The sequence below is a fragment of the Trachurus trachurus genome (assembly GCF_905171665.1).
Source record: "Trachurus trachurus genome assembly, chromosome: 17".
In the NCBI taxonomy this organism is placed as follows: domain Eukaryota; kingdom Metazoa; phylum Chordata; class Actinopteri; order Carangiformes; family Carangidae; genus Trachurus; species Trachurus trachurus.
In genome coordinates, this window is record NC_139900.1 from 21804110 (window position 1) to 21826524 (window position 22415).

The 22415-nt window shown below is 41.9% G+C and overlaps 1 protein-coding gene across 1 annotated transcript; it reads left to right on the forward strand.

Moving 5' to 3' along the window:
• The first annotated feature begins 17460 nt into the window (after nucleotides 1-17460).
• On the forward strand, nucleotides 17461-21243 carry LOC310999983 (E3 ubiquitin-protein ligase MARCHF2-like). Its single transcript, XM_083990615.1, has 5 exons — nucleotides 17461-17773; nucleotides 18877-19181; nucleotides 19300-19495; nucleotides 20190-20399; nucleotides 21020-21243. The coding sequence occupies exons 2-5, from the start codon at nucleotides 18997-18999 to the stop codon at nucleotides 21173-21175; spliced, it is 747 nt and encodes a 248-aa protein (XP_083846741.1). The 5' UTR covers nucleotides 17461-17773; nucleotides 18877-18996; the 3' UTR covers nucleotides 21176-21243.
• Nucleotides 21244-22415: the final 1172 nt, after the last annotated feature.

Genomic DNA, 22415 nt, shown 5'->3' on the forward strand with positions numbered 1-22415 from the left:
TGAATCAAGAGCTGCGTTACTGCATTACATTACTCTGACGTGCAAGCCAAAGACGATTCTCAGATGTATGGATTGATTTAGCAATTTGGTAGCCTTGCATAGCAGATGGTTATGGCAGTGGTAGATTAACATGACCTTGGCAATACTATAATTATTAATAGTTAATAATTAGGTTATGTTGATGTGCTATGTGGTTAATTCACTTGACTAAGCTATTTCATGTAAAGGCTTAAATTTTGTGATAACATGCAAGATTACAACAAAAGGTAAGGCCTGCTTGGCAGAGTTTTATCCACATCACCCACAATGGATGTGCAAACAGAAAAAATCTACAATAATCTTATGTCCTTAGCACCTTCAAAAGAAGAGGCCAACTCTTTTAACCTCTTCAACTCTTTTTTGTTGTTTATTTGTCTTTTGTCTCCCAAATCCCCAGTGTCTCTTTTGCTCTGCTCTTCCAGTTTCATGTGCACCCATTTGCACTTTGTGTAATAAAAGAAAAAGACTTTAACCCCCGTTTTCTTTTTTCTGAAAGCTACACATTCAGCTGACCACACTCAGAATAGTAAGTTGGATGATTCAATAATGCAGCTGAAGGAATCCACACAGTTTAGTAATTGGGAGCACAGTATGACAAGTTGGAGTCATGTGCATGCTTTCACTTTTTGCATTTGTAAAGTCAAAACCAATAACGTCATGCCATGCATTAGGGCAGTTAAGTAGGTCTCATGACACAAAGATGTTGGATGGATGATGAAGGAGTGACTCGATATCAGATGAAAGGGAGTGACTGGGCCTTTTCTGTTAAACAATGTCAGGCTGAAATGAATGGGGTGCCCTTTGATAAAGATATTTTGGGTTAAGAAAATGTTAATGGGAAACGGCTCATATCAGCATCTCCTTTGTTAAACATACAAATGGGATTTCTCCTGAAAAGGTCTTTCTCTTGTCATAAGCCTTGCTCTCAAAAAAGTCAGACAAACATTTAATGATTTGTGTTCCATATTATGTTATTATATTATTGTAATATACCTACCTTATTTCCAAAAGTGAAATTGAAAGTGAGAAACAATTTAATGTTACATCAGCAGGTGGTTTGCAAGATTATCTGTCTTGTTTTTTTTAGTTGTTATGTTATCACATGTTCTATATGATGAAATGCAGTCATTTGTAAACAGGTAAGTGGAACAAATCAGTTTTTTTAGCACCTTCACGTGAAAAACATTTTTTTTTTTTGTACTTGGTCTGATCTGGATTACTTGAATGTAATACCTTTACAGTTAGCTTTATGTTTTCTTTCTTTGCAGCAGGACGATTGGTAGGCTTCTGTATCCTTAAATCAATACGGTCAATAGCCTACATGGTGAAAGTCCAGAGCATCAAAAATAAACACTCTGATGGAGAGATTAACATAACATGCTAATACTCAGAATGATCCTGGAGGGAATTCTATGAAATTCCAATATGTTTTGATCGATCTTTGACATGAAACATGTCAATACCACCTAATAGTCATAAAATGGTCCCAATTTACGGACAGTGGCATAAGATTGTTATACAGTGTGTATTTATTTTATGAAAAAAAATGTAAAATACTTATTCAGATGGAACTCATTGAACAGTTGGACATTGAATCAAGTTGGTGTCCTTCTCACAAGGACAAGAGTGCATTGGAAAATGAGCTAAACTAAATTACAGCCTTCCCCACATGAGGACTCTTGCAAAAGGATCACGAGACAGACCTGCAGCAACCGAATTAAACTGTTATTGAAGGCAAAACGCTGAGAATAAATTATGCAATCCGTCTGTCTGCCTACCCCTCTCTGCCTCATTCTCCTTTAGATGTATCACTCCCACTACGTCTCTGGCCAAGATAAATTATGTACACATAGACAGTGTAAAAATTAGTAAATATTTCAGAAATATTGTACAGTAAATATTAGTTTTATGGTGGTTACACTGGATATAAAGTTAATGAACTGCTCAACATATGTGTGGCGTGTAAATGAACTGCGTATGCATTTGTGTGTCTGTCCATGTTAAAGTCCACTAACACATGTCTCGTGATTCTCCGAGAGGTAGTGTCTCATGATTTGTGTTGGACTTTGACCAAACAGATACGTAGGTGGTGTGGTAAATGAGAGACATGATCTGGTGCATGTGTGTCTCTATGTGTGTGTGTGTGGGTGGGTGGGTGCTGATCACACTCACCATGAGTGGACCTCTTCTTTATCAGTGTTTGGGTTCAAAGGGAATAAAAAGGAAGAGGTTGGGGAGAGAGTAAGGTGGGACAATATGACAAAAATAGATACTGTTTAACTAATGGTTAAAGATTACACATAAAGGTGACTATTTTAGGTTACACTGCAGGGACATTTACAAATTTTCTAATATAGGATAGGCTATATTTCAATGACTCCAAAGTATCACAGTCTTGATTTTACATCATGCTAAATTGGATTAGAATATTACTTTTGTATAGCCTATAATAACAGACTGTAACCAAGTAATGTGTTATCTGGTCTAGATCTAGGTCACGTGGACATGTGAAAATGTTTGCTTTTGCAGGCTTTCATGTTAGCTACTGAGTTTGTTCTTGTGTGCTAAAAAGAAATGTTGAAAAGTCAGTGACCTGGCACATTTAAATGTGGGTCCCATAACAAGGTGCAAATCACTCACTGAGGATTCTTACAGCCTATTTATTGTTAATAATGTACAGTACAAAAGAAGTAGCAGGACAGGATCATATACCACATATCAATGATATCAAATAGCTACAATGCCTTGTACAAATCATCACGTGTAAGCACTTCACTATGCCTTCAGGAAATAAACTAGGCCAGGTTCAACTCTGGTTCACTTTATGTGATGTGTAAAGTCTGAGAGTCCCTGTTTTGAACCAGTGACCCTGTTTTCATGAATGGATGAAAAGACGGTCACCTGTCTGTGTATTAGCTTACCTGGCAAAAGGACAAATAACCAGATATGCCAACTTGAAAAGAGCTAGATCACATCTGTGACCCAGTGGTTGATGGATAGATGAAGTATTCAGTCTATCACTACTCTGCTACAGCTACAGTAGGCCTATATGATCATGCACAAATATTTGATTGAAAATTAAGCAATAAATAATTTTTTTCTCAATCGTGTTAATGCAGTTCACACATGAGAAAATTCAATCTCATCACCACCACCACTTTATGCAGTTCTCAACACATTAAATTACCCTAAGACTAAAACAACCAAAACCTTGGTCAGAAAATGCAAAGTCTGTCTAGTATATAATGTCAACATTGTCACCACAATTAATTATCTTTCACCTGAGCTTCAAAACGTTGCCACAAAACATTTTTGACATTTTGATAAAAACCTTACAAAGAATGAGAACGGCTTAAAAGTGTTCAGAAACAACACTGCTCCAGTCACAACAGTAGGCCTATTGGAAAAACTAGAAAATTTCCTCTCGGGAAATTTTGAATGGGCCACGGGGCTACTGCCGGTTTTGCCATCTCTGTCAACATGGGAATCAAACCCACGATCTTAAGGTCAAGACAGAGCTGATCAGACAGACACATGATCATCTTTCTATAAGCACTGATATGGAGGAGCTGTAACCACATTAGGTTAACTGTGTGTGTGTGTGTGTGTGTGTGTGTGTGTGTGTGTGTGTGTGTGTGTGTGTGTGTGTGTGTGTGTGTGTGTGTGTGTGTGTGTGTGTGCGCTTCCGCGCGCATTTGTATGTTACCTGTGTGTTTTGATGTGTGTGTGTCTGTAACTGTAATCACATGAAGCTGGTTCTAGAGTCTGTGTGTGTGACTATGAGCTGCATCCTGTGTCAGTCTGATTTAGCTGTGTGTCTGTGTTTATAAACATTTAAACGAGCGCCAGGTGGATTGTTTATGAAGTTAACGAGCTCTGGCCTGAGAATCAGACATTACCACGGCAACTCAAGGTGGTTACCACGGCGATAGGGGCCCCCCAGGCTGAGACAGACAGAAACAGGGTATCTGCAGGTTTCAGCAAGTCAAATTTAAGACTTTTTAAGACCTTTTTAATGCCACCTTGAATGAAATTTAAGACCGAAAAAAAGAATAAAAATCCTATAAATATAAGCGATGGTTAGGGATCCCACGACCTCAATGACAATCAGTCAAGTTTACTTATTGTCTGTTATTAATAAGCAAACTGATAATCAATACAAAACTAGAAAAAGCAACAAGGAAGAAAGGAAGGAGTCTGCGCGTGACTGACACTGAAATCACTCACACAACTTTTACTCAAGGACAATGGAAAAATTAGCAGTTCCAAGTATTGAAATGAGTACCAGAAGGCTGACCAACGGTGACCAAACCCCTGTAGGAGGGCATACAGGTGCATCTCAATGAATTAGAATAAATGTAGACAAAATGTAGGGAAAAAAGACCAATTTAAAAAAGCATTTTTAATATGGAAATGTTTGCTTTCTGATAAGTTTATCATTTTAACACATAGCCTAAATGAAGCATTCTGGTGTACTCTGAGAAGAACATTAAGGGAACATTTGTTTCAGATTTTTTTAAAAAGCACATTGAGTAGCTACTGACTGAGGTTCCTATCATTGTAAGGCAACAAGGCAAGAATGGCTGGAGTGAATGAAACTTAACTGAACTCAGTGGACAGCAAAAACAAATCTCATTTTAAATCTAGGGGTCTGGACCTGCCATTCAAGGACCCGTTTCTTCTGCTATGGGGCATGTCCGTGCAGCGGTGCACCGCGGACATGCACGGAAAATAAATAAAAAAACGAAACCGAATGCGCGCCGCCATATGCGCTCGGACCGCGGCCACTCGGACCAACAGGTCCGCTCGGTCCAACGTCAACAACGGCTGGAGACCCAACGCGTATCACCGCCTCCAGCGAGTGACTGAGTGTCATGTCACCAGGCTCATACGCGCAGGCAGGCCAGGGTTGCCAGATCATTTTTCCCACTGACGGAAATCCGTCGTGGCGACGGAGAACTTTAATCCATGAATTTAAGACCATCGAGTACTGTATTTAAGACCATCTTAGAAATTTCTGATAAATTTAATACTTTTTAAGGCCTTAATTTTAGATACATGAATTTAAGACTTTTTAAGACTTTTTAAGGATCCGCGGATACCCTGAGAAACGTGGAGAAAAAGAGCCATTTTCTGCCTCTGCACCGGTCTCACATTTAGGCTTACTGTGACAAAACGGTAACTCCTATCAGAACAAAACACAGATCACATTGCTCTAAGGACTTCCTGAAAAATTTGGTACGATTTGGTGTTTCTACAGTAAATATTTTGGAGACGCTGGCAGTTTTAAAACATCAGTCCGTTCTGCTTCTCTCAGAAAATATTTGTATTGGAGTCAATGAGGAGCAGAGACAGACGTGGCCGCACTCAGAGGCTTATTCTGTAAATTCTGTAAGTCTCTCTGATATTTTGAGCACATGATATGAGAGATAACAAGTTTGTCTTACAAATTCTGAAAAAATTATGTGTGTAGAGTGTAAATTGTGGCCGGGCCGAGTGTGGAAAGAGAGAAAAAAAAAAAGTTTTTCTGGCATCTCTCCCACTCTAACCAATGATGTCACGCACTCTGACACGAACATTCCGTGCAATACACAACCATTATAGTAGGGAGGTTAAAGGATCATAGGGCAGGATTAATGAGAACGGCCAGTGACGCGACGGCCGCTGCGCGTAACTACAGCAACCAGGGAAGCCACCGGCACGGGAGCGCGCACAGACTTTTCACTGTTTACTTTACTCTTTACAGTCTTTCCTATCTGGGTAGGGAGGGGGGGTATTTTACTGTAGGTTCTCGCTCTCACAGACAGACAGACAGACACACACACACACACACACCTTCACTGTGCTGCAGCAGGGGGCTGCTTGTCTGTTCCTCTGAGCTCCTCTTCATGAATCTGTATGGGCTCCTACTCCTACAGGCCGGTACCGAGAATTAACGCGCCGGGTCCGGGTGTCGGGCCGCATCTGTCAGGGTCCGCGGTCCCATGAAAACCAATCAACACCGGACATATTCATGATTTCATAAAAAAAAAAAAAAACGGACGCGTCGCGGACACGCCGGCCAGGACGTGAAAAGTGGACGTGTCCGGGCAAAAGAGGACGTTTGTCCACCTGCCTGATAACGTTGTTAAAGTTATAACGTCGGCTTTTAACCGCTAGCTGCGGCTAACGGCTAATAATAAGACAGTAGTGATGAGGGAGAGGGTGTGTAAGTTAGTGACCTGCCTGCTGCTGTGTGCGTGAAGGGAGGGGGAGAGAGAGAGTGGCGGCGGCAGGGGGGGGGTTAACAGGGCTTTCAGTTGTGCTGGGTCGTTTGCTGGCAGTAACAGTAGGCCTAATTTGGATCCACCGTGGTTCAGAGCGATTGATATAACAGGGAGTGTCGCCACTCTGTTACTATATCAGTCGCTCTGCCGCGGTTGCCCTCTTCATGTACCATTCCATTGATCCATTCGAAGGCAGTCGTGGACGCGCTGACGTCAGGTCCGCCGGCCAGCGCGCGAAATTCACCCCCTGAATTGCAGCGCATTTTGCAGCACAGACCCCGTTCAGGGCAACGGAGAGATACGCGGGTGGGCTCGTTCTTTGGGTTGCATGGGTTGCATGGGTTTTATATTGTGCAAAATGCGCTGCAATTCAGGGGGTGAATTTCGCGCGCTGGCCGGCGGACCTGACGTCAGCGCGTCCACGACTGCCTTCGAATGGATCAATGGAATGGAGACATGAAGAGGGCAACCGCGGCAGAGCCATTGATATAGTAACAGAGTGGCGACACTCCCTGTTATATCAATCACTCTGAACCACGGTGGATCCAAATTACTGTTACTGCCAGCAAACGACCCAGCACAACTGAAAGCCCTGTTAACCCCCCCCCCCGCCGCCGCCGCCACTCTCTCTCCCCCTCCCTTCACACACGCACACAGCAGCAGGCAGGTCACTAACTTACACACCCTCTCCCTCATCACTACTGTCTTATTATTAGCCATTAGCCGCAGCTAGCGTTATAACTTTAACAACGTTATCAGGCAGGTGGACAAACGTCCTCTTTTGCCCGGACACGTCCACTTTTCACGTCCTGGCCGGGGTGTCCGCGACGCGTCCGTTTTTTTTTTTGAATGAAATCATGAATATGTCCGGTGTTGATTAGTTTGCACGGGACCGCGGACCCTGACAGATGCGGTCCGACACCCGGACCCGGCACGTTAATTCTCGGTACCGGCCTGTAGGAGCCCATACAGATCCATGCAGAGGAGCTCAGAGGAACAGACACGCAGCCCCCTGCTGCAGCACAGTGAAGAGGCAGGTGTGTGTGTGTGTGTGTGTGTGTGTGTGTGTGTGTGTGTGTGTGTGTGTGTGTGTGTGTGTGTGTGTGTGTCTGTCTGTCTGTCTGTCTGTCTGTGAGAGCGAGAACCTACAGTAAAATACCCCCCCTCCCTCCCCAGATAGGAAAGACTGTAAAGAGTAAAGTAAACAGTGAAAAGTCTGTGCGCGCTCCCGTGCCGGTGGCTTCGCTGGTTGCTGTAGTTACGCGCAGCGGCCGTCGCGTCACTGGCCGTTCTCATTAATCCTGCCCTATGATCCTTTAAGCCCAAAAAATAGGCCTTTGACTTCAAGTCATGATGCAAAGGTCCCCTTTGGCATGGAAGTACCTTAGAGTCATACAAATAAATCTATCCTAAGACACAAGTGAGATCACACTTTGTATCCAAAATAAACACATTTTTAAAATGCCTTTTTTTAATTGAGAAAACGCATGTTAAAAGCACATTCCATTTAGAATGTCCATATAAACTCAGGCAGATCCCCTGATGCCTTCAGCTCCTGGATGTGATCTACAGCTTCTGAGACAACATGCAGCTGCTTGTGTGACAGGATATTGGGTTTTATTAATGTAAAAACATTAATAAAACTATACTGATACTGATTTGTTGAACATCAGATGGAGTGCAACAAATAAAGCCTACAAGTAGTTAAATAATAAGATGTAATTCATATCACAGTAGTGTCAGGAAAGACCAATTAGCCAAATATCGTGTTGGTCAAAATATAGGCCTACCTATAACTAGTTACTGCTTGTGTATGTTGATTTAAAAAAGTTGAATTTACATGTATGACCCATTCTGGGTCATATTAGAAGTCAACTTAAAGTCAAAGGAAAAATGTTTTTACTGTTCTCAAATGTAAAAATGGGTCACATTGGACCCTCTACATTATTTAAGGCTTATATAACCTGATACTGAAAACATTTTACATTGTGCTCCTAAAGTAAACTAACAAATTTTAGTGTAGAGCGCCCTTAATAAGCAATGTTCAGCTTTTATGTACATATAGGGAAGTTTAGGTTTGCAGCTCTCACATAAAGAATATGATTAGGACTGACTTATTTCACCTGCACAGTATAGCTGGCTAAGATCCTCTCTTAGAGTAATGCTGAAACTGGTAAGCTTCATTATTTTTGGTAGATTTTTACTTTTGTGAATGCTTGTTAATGCTCATCTTATCAATCACATGATGTTACAGTATCTTTATTTCTTATTTCAAATTAGCCATAATGGAATGTCTTGACTGGACTTTATGCTTCCTATGTCAGTCCGCACTACAGATTGAAAGGCATTAGATCCCTGTTCATCATTCAAACTGAGAAACAATCCTAAAACATTTCAATCATGTCACAAATAAGCTGTAGATAACATCCAGGACCTGAAGTCATTGTAGTTCATAGTGGACATTCTAAATGGAATGTGCTTTTAACATGTGTTTTCTCAATTAAAAAAAGGCATTTTAAAAACGTGTTTATTTCGGATACAAAGTGTGATCTCACTTGTGTCTTAGGATAGATTTATTTGTATGACCCTAGGGTACTTCCATGCCAAAGGGTACCTTTGCATCATGACTTGAAGTCAAAAGTCGCTTAACCTCCCTACTATTAGGGCCCATTCACATGGAGCGTCTTTTGCGCGAGCGTTTCCATTGTTTTCAATGTAACCGCGCGCCTTGCGCGCGCAAAACCCGAAGCGACGCCGACGCGCCGCGCACGCGCTTTTTTTTCGTGCGCGTCCGAGATGAAAATATCTCAACTTTTTCGAATGCCGCACGCGCACCGCGTGTCATGTGATCAGAATCAGCTGCACGGACCTGCTTCACCAGCAGCAACAAGCAGCCCGGCTCTCAGTGCTTGCCCGCTTTCAGCAGCTCCCTCTCGGCGAGCGGCAGCTCAGTTCTCCCCCGGTCCAGCCCGGATCTCTACTCCATAGCTGCCGTAGCAGCAGTGTGATAGCAGTACATTTTTAACCGCATTTTTTACTTTTATTAGACACTCTCTCTCTCTCTCGCCTGCCTCCCTCCTCTCCACACGGCGGTGAGTCCTCCGTTCAAACTGACAGGCAGATCGAGCAGTGAAGCTGCTGAGAGGGATTCACGGTGCTTGAAATCTGATCAGCTCTGTGTTTACTCAATTCCTGGTTAAATGACAGAAGCACACCACTAAATGTAAGAATGTGACAGGCGCTTTTGGTTGCTTAGTAACGGCAGACGCGACCATAGACGCGAGCTCAGAAGCGCTTTGAAAAACGCGTGCAAAACGCTCCAGCTGGCGTTTTGCACGCGTTTTCAGGCGCTCCATGTGAATGGGGCCTTATAATCTCATAATTTCTCCAAAAATGATCATGGTCATTGAACAGGGATTGATCAAAAACTATATGACCTATCAAAACGTGGAGTAATACACCAATACACAAGACTTGTGTCTACTGTTTAACGTTTAAATGAAGTCTCTAGGTGAAAGTATGCCTGAGCAGTAGACGTTTGTTAAATTCCAATGATTGGTCTTTTTCGCTCTTTTTTTTTTCGCCCGTCCCATTGACTTCAATGCAAAATTTTGCGCAGTTTTTCGTAAATTCGTAAACTGTTGAGAAAAGTAATAGCACCCCGATCCCGATCGAAACACACGTTTTGATATATAATTAGCGCCACGGGCAATCGCACCGGGCACTGATCCCTACAGCTATGAAATAGCAAAATTTTGCATTGAAGTCAATGGGACGGGCGAAAAAAAAAGAGCGAAAAAGACCAATCATTGGAGTTTAACAAACGTCTACTGCTCAGGCATACTTTCACCTAGAGACTTCATTTAAACTTTAAACAGTAGACACAAGTCTTGTGTATTGGTGTATTACTCCACGTTTTGATAGGTCATAGTTTTTGATCAATCCCTGTTCAATGACCATGATCATTTTTGGAGAAATTATGAGATTATAATGGTTGTGTATTGCACGGAATGTTCGTGTCAGAGCGTGTGACATCATCGGTTAGAGTGGGAGAGATGCCAGAAAAACTCCAGATTTTTTCTCTTTCCACACTCGGCCCGGCCACAATTTACACTCTACACACATAATTTTTTCAGAATTTGTAAGACAAACTTGTTATCTCTCATATCATGTGCTCAAAATATCAGAGAGACTTACAGAATTTACAGAATAAGCCGCTGAGTGCGGCCACGTCTGTCTCTGCTCCTCATTGACTCCAATACAAATATTTTCTGAGAGAAGCAGAACGGACTGATGTTTTAAAACTGCCAGTGTCTCCAAAATATTTACTGTAGAAACACCAAATCGTACCAAATTTTTCAGGAAGTCCTTAGAGCAACGTGATCTGTGTTTTGTTCTGATAGGAGTTACCGTTTTGTCACAGTAAGCCTAAATGTGAGACCGGTGCAGAGGCAGAAAATCGCTCCTTTTCTCCACGTTTCTGTCTGCCTCAGCCTGCGGGGCCCCTATCGCCGTGGTAACCACCTGGAGTTGCCGTGGTAACCAGGCCAGAGCTCGTTAACTTCATAAACAATCCACCTGGCGCTCGTTTAAATGTTTATAAACACAGACACACAGCTAAATCAGACTGACACAGGACGCAGCTCATAGTCACACACACACACACACACACACACACACACACACACACAGACTCTAGAACCAGCTACATGTGATCACAGTTACAGACACACACACACACACATCAAAACACACAGGTAACACTCCTCTCCCACACTCTAACACACACAGGTAACTTCATACACACACACACACACACACACACAGTTAACCTAATGTGGTTACAGCTCCTCCATATCAGTGCTTATAGAAAGATGATCATGTGTCTGTCTGATCAGCTCTGTCTTGACCTTAAGATCGTGGGTTTGATTCCCATGTTGACAGAGATGGCACAACCGGCAGTAGCCCCGTGGGCCTTTCAAAATTTCCCCAGAGGAATTTTTCTAGTTTGTCTAGTAGCGAATCGAAAATCGTCCGGAAGATGAAGGAGAACTAGAAAAAGATAGCATTTCCTGCAGAAAATGCGTGTGAATGCTGAAGGCAGCTGAACGCTGTTGCTGAGTGAGCTGAAGAAATTGTTAAAAAAATGCTTAGCTGAAGAAACTGCTTAAGCAATGTTGAAAAAGGCTAAAGCTAAAATATAAAAGTTGAAGACTGAGAGATGAATGTCTTTCTATGGGCGAAAGAAAGAAAGAAAGAAAGAAAGAAAGAAAGAAAGAAAGAAAGAAAGAAAGAAAGAAAGAAAGAAAGAAAGAAAGAAAGAAATGGGGTAGAAACAAAGAAGAAAGAAATAAAGAAAGAAGTTAAAATACAGATGAAGGGGTAGAAGAAAGAAAGACAGAAAGAAAGAAAAAGAGAGAAAAAAGAGACAGAGGGTTTGAAAGAAAGAAAGAAATAGAGTATGAGAGAGAGGACAGAGTGGAAAAGAGAGACACAGACAGACAGACAGACAGATAGATAGATAGATAGATAGATAGATAGATAGATAGATAGATAGATAGATAGATAGATAGATAGATAGATAGATAGATAGATAGATAGATAGATAGATAGATAGATAGGACAGAGAGTGATGAAGACAGAGAGAAGAGGATAGATAGATAGATAGATAGATAGATAGATAGATAGATAGATAGATAGATAGATAGATAGATGATAGATAGATAGATAGATAGATAGATAGATAGATAGATAGATAGATAGATAGATAGATAGATAGATAGATAGATAGATAGATAGATAGATAGGACAGAGAGTGAGGAAGACAGAGAGAAGAGGATAGATAGATAGATAGATAGATAGATAGATAGATAGATAGATAGATAGATAGATAGATAGATAGATAGATAGATAGATAGATAGATAGATAGATAGATAGATAGATAGATAGATAGCTTTGTGTGTGTGTGTGTGTGTGTGTCCATTTGTGTGTGTGTGTGTGTGTGTGTGTGTGTGTGTGTGTGTGTGTGTGTGTGTGTGTGTGTGTGTGACTGACAGACAGACTGAGAGAGAATGTGTGTGCGTTGCCATGGTGACGTTGCCATGGTGAGGTTACCATGGTGAGGTTGCCATGTTGAGGTTGCCATGTAACTGGTGGCTGGTGGCTTTATGGCATGGTGGCAGCTTTAATCATTAACTGCTCTGTGACACCCTCAAACAGATCTAATGTTCGACAAATCTGTATTTAGTACGAGCAAAAGGTTTACATTTTCCGAACCATAAGACCTTGCTGAACGCGTCCATGTCACTTTGGTGTTTCTAGAGTAAAAATTGTTGATTGTGTCGCAGGTTGGAAACTTTAGGACATTTAGAAAATCAGCGCCTACTTTTGAATGGGAGTCAATGAGAGGAAGAGAGGGAACTGGCCACACTCAGAGGTTCCGAGTTTAAATTGTGTTCGTCTCTCTGGTTTTTTGAGCACATGAAGAGATCGAGGATGAGCTTGTCTACAAACGTGGCGGAAATTATGTGTGTAGAGTGTAATCTGTGGCCGTGCTGACAGGTTAGAGAGAAAAATGTGAGAGGATTTTTAGACCCTCTGTCACTCTAACTGACAACGTCACCACTCTAGCTGTGAACATTCCGTCTCATAGACTCTCATGTTAAATCAGAATTTTGTCAAAAATGATCATGAACAGTTGAAGGGTACTGATCAATAATGGTAGCCCAGACAGCAAAAAGACACTGTGGCAGATCTGGGCCAGACTGTGGGTAACATCCGGTGCAGATCCGGCAAACGGGTCCGCACCGGGGTCTTTCTTCACAACGGCCCAATACCGGCGAAGATACGGATTACTGATCTGGAACGGACTTGGGCCAGTTGTGGCCCAGTACAGTCAAAAAAGCAATGACATTTGGTTCGGATCCGGCACAAATCCGTGATTCAAATTTTACATCTGGGCCAAATGCGATCCACATACGGCACAATCAGGAACAGATTTGGGCCAGTTCTGGCCCAGCATAATTAATAAAGCTAATGACATTTGGTTCGGATTTGGCACAGATCCGTTATTGATATTTTAGGTCTGGGCCAAATGCATACACATACAGCACAAAGAAATGGACGTTTGTCTTCAAAAAAAATTTATTATTAGGTTTACATTAACCCAACCAAACAGCTCTCTTTGTCAGAATTACATGTACATGGACAGCTCTCTCTGTCAAGACTTATGTTCATTTAAAACCCTAACAGCTCTTTGTCAGAACATGTACATAAAAACACAAAACCACTCTTTGTGAGAATTTCATACATGTAAAACTCAACCAGGTCTTTGTCAAAATTACATGTACATGAAAACACAAAACAGCTCTCTCTGTCAGACTTAAATGTACATTTAAAACACCAAACAGCTCGCATGCAAGCTGAGGCTGAGCACAAACCACAGAGCAAACATTACCTAGAGAACAGTTGACCGGCACTTAGTCACAAGCATGTCCAACAGTCCAGAATGAGGATATAGTTTGTTGTGACTGTTGTCTACAGCCACCCCGCGGTCGGAGGCCAAATTAAACCACCTGATGGCATGGTGGTTGATTTCCATGTCTGTTGTCTTTCCCCCCAGATGGTTCTCGCGCACAGCCCCTGCAGTACATTAAAATAAGAAAAGCACACAAAAAGTTATGGTCCAGAAACCACCGACTCAACATTTTGATTTCTGTCACTTAAATCCTACAATGCAGTTTTGTATGAAATAGTAAACTACACTTGTATAAATGACTTTGGTCATCTGTGACATTTTTGTTGATAGGATTCAGAATTGTAAGAGTTTAAATGATCAGTTCAATATTGCATCAGGTGAGGGATTAGTCAACACTTACGTGTGCATGGAATTGGCTCCCTCCCAGACCGGCCAGCTCTTAAAGTGGGCATGAACACTTCCAAGGCGGTTTCCAACATCTCATCAAGTGGTCCAGCCAAGCTGTTAAATTGTAGAGAAAATAAGAAGGACAATATTTTAACAAAGCTTTATGGAATTTGGTTAAACAAAGTGCAACAGAATTAAAACCACAGTTAACTTACGTGACAGTTTGGGTGGTCAGAGAAGAAGTGGTGGAGCAGGAAGTAGCAGTGTGATTTGCACTAGAGAAGAGAAGAGAGGAGGGAAGGGTAGAGTTCTATTATTTCTGCTGGAGCTGGATGATGTTTCAAGTCTCTACATAGAAGGTGCCCATATGAAGTATATCTTCAGTATTAGGTCACAGAGTGACACAGAAAAAAAACCCACTATTCACAAGAGTGGGAAATCAGTTTTGTACGATATGCAACATATTAATCATGATAAAGTGCATAATTTCTATTTTATTGACTAATTTTGTGTCAGTTTCACAGAATCTGAAAAATAGAGAGGAAACACTGAAAAGAGATCTCAAGGAAATTTAAATCAAATGCAACTGAACTTGGTTATTTGGTTACTGGTTGGACCAGTCCCAGCCTGGTCAGATGCACTGATGAAGCCTCTTGGATGAGAGGTGAGACGTCTTCCTAGACAAATAACCAAGTCTAGTTGCTTTTGACTTAAATTTCCTTGAGATAACTATGACCTGGACAAATGAGAATATTCACAGGCTTACTGAAAAGAGAGCAAATCATGAAATGGGACTTTTTAAAAACTCTGTGATGGTTTTTAAGAAATGAAACCACTGGCAACCACTACAATCCATGTATTAAGGGGGGAAATATTGATCAGGAAAACAAAAAAATTGATCTGTTTGACTATTTGGACTAAAAAAAATGTTTTACTGTTCTGGAAATAAATATGTGAAAACGAAGAATGAAAAACCAAGTATATGGACAAGTAAGTGAACATGCAAACAGAGTTTTCCAATATCTCCACTCTGGCCGGAGTTTTTAGAAAGAATCGTTTTCAGGGCCCTTTGCATCTAAACGAAGGGTGCAAACGATGGTTAATGTCTAAGTTTTAAAAAAAATAATAACCGTGTACGTATAAACCATGGATGTATTATATTAACGTATAAACAGAGCCTCGGTTTTTTTACTCTAGGCTAATTGTTGATAGACATCGGCCGTATCATAATCAAAACGGGAGGGATTTGACAGATAACGTCCTGATGTTAGTTTGCTGCTGCTGTTAACTTAGCTGTCAGCAGCAGCAAAGCTAACAACTGCGATAACCATGAGTAATTACAAAAACGTGCACACAGAAATAGTAATGTTTGTTCAATAATTCGTTTTATAGACTTAACAAACATCAGATTAGTCAAAACGGTTTTGGCAGCTCGGAGCCCCCACATTTGGTGCCTACACCGGTGGCTAATGCTACCAGTTAGCCGCTTGCTAAAATGTTACTACGGAGTGAAAATAAAGTGGTAAAATCCCCGGTTTCCACTACAACAGTCAAACTGAGCGAGAGAAAACATGAGACAAAAGGAGAAACTACCACTAAGTTAGTAACTTAGCTCCTGGAGCCACATTAGCATATCTTAGCCATGCTACATGTCTGACAAGAATATTATCATAGTAGCTAGCTAGGCTATATTATACAAAAACGCTGAACATGTACATGTATATATACAACAACGCTTCTACCATTATTTTAATAGTGACTGTAGCCTACTTACCAAGAACTCCAATGACAGATGCTCTGCCTGTGTCCTGTCGCTCCGCAGTCCGCTCTGTGCTGCGCTCCCGTCGAAGTGGTTAAAAAAATGGACAGTTAAAATTTGAAGTGATTAAAAAAAAAAAAAAAAAAAAGACAGTTAAAAATTTGAATTTCGGCGCATCTGGGCTGCGGTGCCGAAACGGATTCGAGCCGAACGAATGTTTATGACTGTCAGCCAGCTGTCAGCATGAGTCTCCACCCAGACTCGTTGCAAAGCTGGGTCAGAGGCGCTTGGTGATGTGACTGCTACGCGGATCTCTCGACTTGTAGCCGGATCCGGTGCAGTGTCTGCTGCTGTCTGGGAGAAGATATGAAAAAGTTGAATTAACGGTGAATACTTGAAAGTTTTGTGAACGTTTTAAAAGTGGAATGAAGTCTGTAGGTGAAAGTATGTTGAAGCAGTTGAAGTTCAAAGAAGGAGAAGATTTGAAGAGTTTGAAGACTGTTTCAATGTATTCCTATGGGAAAAAAATTGCAGAAAAAGTTAAATATTTTTAAAAAGTATAAATAGTTGAAGTAAGTAAAGTAAGAAGTAAGAAGTAAAGTATAAATAGTTGACCAGTGCCCGGTGCGATTGCCCGTGGCCCTAATAACTGTAGGCCTATTCTGTTTCAGCACATGCTACTATACATTTCAACATTTCAGCAGATTTCTGTCACTACAGAGCACTGAATAGAAGACAGACTCGCCTCAGCATTAGAGCATGGTTTATCCAAAAATACGTGATTGAAGATGTGGTTATGATATTTCAAATGCAGTGTTTCATTTTGCAGCAGATTTTGGGCACTTGTGTGCATAGAGTTTTGAAAAAATGAAAGTCCACAGGGGGGGACAACAGTCCTAACTGAGAGGGTTGGCTAAATGCTGTCACCTAGCGGCTTTGTTTCGACATGACTCACTACAGATGTTTTCTCGCTGGTGAATAATCATCGTTTAATTAGTGAAATCAATACAATGTTAGCAGTATAAAGCAAAATGCTGCGATTTTGTTTTTGTTTTTTTGCCTCAGATTCACTGAACAGACGTGATCTCACCACCTTGTTTGTACGTTGCGCTGCGTTTACGTCTCCTTGTAAATGGCTGTTTTTGTCAACGGCCGGGAATGGTTGGTGTTATTGGACAATGACAACAAATATGTTTGGATTGGAGTTTTTTTTTAAAAACACAGAACATTATTGTTGCTTTGTTTTATTTTTAGTTCGCCAATAAGCTAACTAATTATCAATTAAACTAAAATCTTTGGACTCAAGTAATAATATACACCCCTTTCATGATCAGTTTCTGCAATATTACTATGTTTATTTACCTCATTAACACTCAGCATGACAACAGCAAAATTCCCAGCAATTCTCTTTCAGCCACGGTTAGTCTTTGCGAAACGTAATAGCTGATAATTGCGTGGGATACGTTCATTATGCCGTTATTACTACTGACCGTGAAGGCAGCATCGTGTCACATGACCAGTGCACAGCTGAGGGATGCTGAGGTAGGCTTGCCCGTTGCTAGCCAGTTAGCCGCGTTAGCTGGGTCTAGTAATCCTGGCAGACACAACCGTCTCTGTTCGCCTTTTCGGACACAATCGCCCGGCAGAGACATCCAATCGGCCATGGAGAGGATACAGCGCATGCGGTGGTCATTTGTATCCCCTCGTATCGTCAGCTTTTGGTTAGATGTCAATGTCAGTTTGTAGCTACGGGCTGTGAAGTTAGCTCAGCTAGCCTGTGTCTGGTGAACACAGGGCCAAGGCCAAGGCCGAGCAAGAAAAAGGGGGGGGGGGGAGGCCGACGGGTGAGTAAATTTACACTAACATCTGTTTTTCTTTCGCCTTGTTTGTGAGCTTTTCTGAAAGGCAACGTCACGTAGCTGCTCGCTGGCTGACAGCCGTTCAGCCGTTTGACGTCGTTTTCTTGTATCGAGACAAATGCAGCCTTTGTTGGCGGCTGCACACAAACGACACTACAGCTACATCAATCATGTACATGTCAACCAAAATCAGCGGTGAAACTTCAGCTGGTTGTGATCTAATAAAGGCCAAAAACGACGGTGTACAGCCTGACAATGCGAGGGTGCATTTTCATGATGTGTGACAGGGTGGTAAATAAGCACTAAGCTGTCATCGCAGCGACATTAGTTTGGCTTATTTATGCTTGATCGCTGGGGCTTTGAACACACGGATTTGTTTTCACGTGTGTGTGCGCGTGTGTGATCTGTTCTTAAGGTAGTTCCTTAAGAGTGTATCGATGGCAGTGTCAGTGCTGGAGGACAGGGATTGATAGGGGTAAACAGTTTGCTCCTGTCAAGCCCACCTGAACGCAACCTCCGCCCTCCATGGTTCTCAAGGTGCATCCACAATTTCACCTTAAAGCAAATGTTCTCTCTCTGCAGCAAGGTGCTGCAGTCTGTATTTACTTCTAGTGAAGCCATATCATCTTTATTTCCTAAAATGTAGCCTATCTATTGCTTACATAGATTTAAAATATTGCAAGCATAAAAATTGTAATGTTTTGGCTCTAATCCAAAAGCCCTGAATGTCCCGTGCAAGTGTTTTTCCACATTTCCCTGTAATGCAGCTGGGTATATTTGGCATGTTTTGAAGCTCTGGCATGTTTCCAAAAACAATTTTGTAAGGCTCAAACACTTGCAACAATATGCCCTTGTACTGAGAGATCAATTTAGTAAACAAAGAATGTCAAGGATTTTTGGAGGGTATGTGTCATGTGTGTCTTGTGTATTTCCATCACGTTTTGTTAGTGTTTGTGAGACCTGAGTATGAAACTTTCTGTTGCCACTCACATGGCATCACAGATACGTGTAAAATGCTCAAACAGTGCGACATACTGTTGCATTTGTGTTTTCTGTCTCCACTTCATCTCCTCTACTTTCTCCACCAGGCATTTGTTCTGTAGGTGGAGGAGAGGAGTAGCTCACCAGGTTTTGGATCAGAACTTCTTGGAGTTGCCTCCACCAGCATCATCATCATCATCATCATCACTGTCACCCTCAGCTGAGCCATGTCTTCATCAGGATGCTGCCACCTACCCGGCTCCCTTTGTGATTACTCTGGGAACGCTGAATCTGATGCCTCCAAAGATTCGGAGGAGTCTGATTCTACCACGCAGGCCCAGTATATTGCCAAGGTTACCGCTAAAGATGGCCGCCCACTCTCCACCGTTGTCAAAGCAGTGAGCTTGCAGAGGTAAGAGAGGGAGGAACTCACATGGGAAGGGAGGCGGCGGTGAAAATACTGTCATTTCATTGTGCGCTGATTAATCATCACATTGTTGTCTTCACTGCTTTGTTGTTTTTCTGCACAGTGATGTGGGCATGTGTCGGATTTGTCATGAGGGAGCTGGAGGAGAGACACTGCTCTCACCCTGTGACTGCACCGGCACACTGGGTAAAGTGCACAAGAGCTGCTTGGAGAAGTGGCTGTCCTCCTCCAACACCAGCTACTGTGAACTCTGCCACACAGAGTTCACTATTGAAAGGCGACCACAGCCACTCACACAGGTTAGAGGGCTTTTACTGTGAGGATGTGTTTCCTGTCTTTCTTGTTTGTACAAAAAATAATGTGGAAATTAATAATATTAATTTGCCTAAAGCAAGGGGAACTACTTTCTCCTTCCCCCTGTACTGCTACATTTTAAATCACGTAGACGCTCAGGATATGAGATGAGTTAAAGCAGAAGTAAGCGATCCGGTCGTTTTGGCTAACTTCCTGTCAGCCGATGGAGTTGGCAGTCCCCGCCCTCGTCCCTACGTCACCAGAGAGGACCGCCCCTTTATGCCGTTCTCTCTCCTCATTGGATAAAGGTTGTAGGATATAAGGAAAGTTTTCTCCTCGGCTTACAGCAGAGCAGAGTGACTGACAGACCCGTGTTTCCGACCAAACACTCTATATAAGTGATTGCTGTCAGAAGATATAACTATTTAAGACTTATATTAACACAAACATTCCGCTTACTTCTGCTTTAAGTCATAAGATTCCCCTATTTATAACACGTGGTTTCAATATCATCATTGCATTCATATTAGTTGTGCTGAAATATCCCACCGCATTAATGTTCTTTTACTTGGCAGGATTTTATAATTGTCAATGCAAAATAAGATATACAAACCAATCAAATAAACACTGGCTAGGGTGAAGTTGTGGAAAGCTAGTTTTCAGTTGGACCAATGAGGCTGTCTCTTTGCCCTTGCTCAGTGGCTGAAGGACCCTGGCCCTCGCAGCGAGAAGCGCACACTGCTGTGCGACATGGCCTGCTTCCTTCTCATCACGCCCCTGGCAGCCATCTCTGGCTGGCTGTGTCTGAGGGGAGCCCAGGACCACCTGCAACTGAAGAGCAGACTGGAGGCTGTCGGCCTAATCGCCCTCACCATCGCCCTCTTCACCATCTACATCCTCTGGACGCTGGTAACCGATGCATGACTAAGTTATTCCCCTGCAACTTAGAGAACAGACAACGTTTCTGGACTTGTGTGTTCAGATGCTGGCAGAGAGTGGATGTCTTTCTCTCAGGCATTTTCACACCCACAAATTAGTCCTACTGTGTGCTTTGTTTTTGTTTTTGTTATTTTTTACCCCCACGTAGATGTGGAAAACAGTCACGAACAGATTTAAGCTCTGCCCTTGCTTATTCTACAAATTACCATCACTGTCGTCTGGTCCTGGTATGATTGAGAATACTAAGACTGAGCCGGCTTTAACTCCGCACTTATTTTATCTGCACTATTCTGGATCATAATTTTTAAAAATAGTATACACTGTGAATCTGAACCCTTCCCCAGAAACCCAACTCTTTAATCTTCAGCAGAACGCTAATGAAAAATGACAAACTGTGAAAGATTAGGCTTCCTGCTCGCTGCCGGTGAGCACCTGTCGTGCAGCCGTTGCGGCTTCAGTTTATAATTCCTGACCTGAATCCCTACTACTCTGTCTCTAATATCATGGTGTCCTTTTTATTGACGTCTGTTTTTTCCTCCCCTGTCACCTCCTGTTTTGTGCCCTCCCACTCTCCCTCTGCTCAATCTCAGGTGTCATTTCGATATCACTGTCAGTTGTACTCGGAGTGGAGGAGGACCAATCAGAAAGTGCGTCTCCTCATGCCTGACATGAAAGGCGGACACACCACCCAACGTTCAGTGCCGACCAAGTCGACCAAGAAAATGACTGATGAGACCATCGTATGAGTGCAGCGCAGTGGCAAGAGGAATATTTAAAAATAACGCCCACTGAAGCACTCTCTAAAAAACAAAAATTAATCATATTAATGAACTTTGCACTTCATAAGGACCATTCTGCAAGGAGAGAGCTACTTTCTCCTTCTGTTTTCTTTTATTGAAGCACTTGATGTAAACTACTACGGTATTGACCCGCCACAAAAGTGGTTTTGCGAAGAACTCATTCCGGAGTCATAGTTGATGTTGAAACACAGTTGTCACCGGACAGCCAGTGCTGGGATGTGAACAACTGAACTCATGGATGATGGACTAACCAGCCCGACTGTATGTCCGTGACACAAACTTATGAAATACTAAGACACAAGGCAAGGCAAGGCAAGGCATCTTTATTTATATAGCGCATTTCATACCAAGGCAACTCAATGTGCTTTACATAAAGACAAAACATTTTTAAAAAAAAGAAGCATAAGACAGAATAAAAACAAACAAAACAATAAAAACAGAGTTAAATGCAAGAGCAAATAAAAGTAAAATAAAAGAAACATTTAAAAAAAAAAAAAAAAAAAAGCATAAGACAGAATAAAAACAAACACTAAAAACAGGGTTAAAAGCAAGAGCAAATACAAGTAATAGAAAAGAAAATAGATAAAGTTTTAAGTTCTCAGCTATAAGCACGTGAAAAGAGAAATGTTTTTAACCTGGATTTAAAAGTGCTTACAGTTGGGGCTGATTTCAGTTCTGCTGGTAGTTTGTTCCACTTGTGTGCAGCATAACAGCTAAATGCTGCTTCACCATGTCTGGTCTGAACTCTGAGCTCCACTATCTGACCTGAGTCAGTAGATCTCAGAGCTCTACTGGGTTTATACTCTACTAACATGTCATTCATGTATTCTGGACCTAAACCATTCAGTGATTTGTAAACCAGGAGCAGAACTTTAAAATCTATTCTGTAGCTGACTGGGAGCCAATGTAAGGTCTTAAGAACCGGGGTGATGTGATCTGATCTCTTTGTTCTGGTTAAAACTCGAGCTGCAGCGTTCTGAATGAGCTGCAGCTGTTTGATACTTTTTTGGGGGAGACCAGTCAGAAGACCGTTACAGTAGTCTAGTCTACTGGAGATAAAAGCATGAATCAGCTTCTCCTGATCAGTTTGGGACATAAAACCCTTAATTCTGGATATGTTCTTCAGTTGATAAAAGGCTGATTTGGTGACTGATTTGATATGGCTGTTGAAGGTCAGATCTGAGTC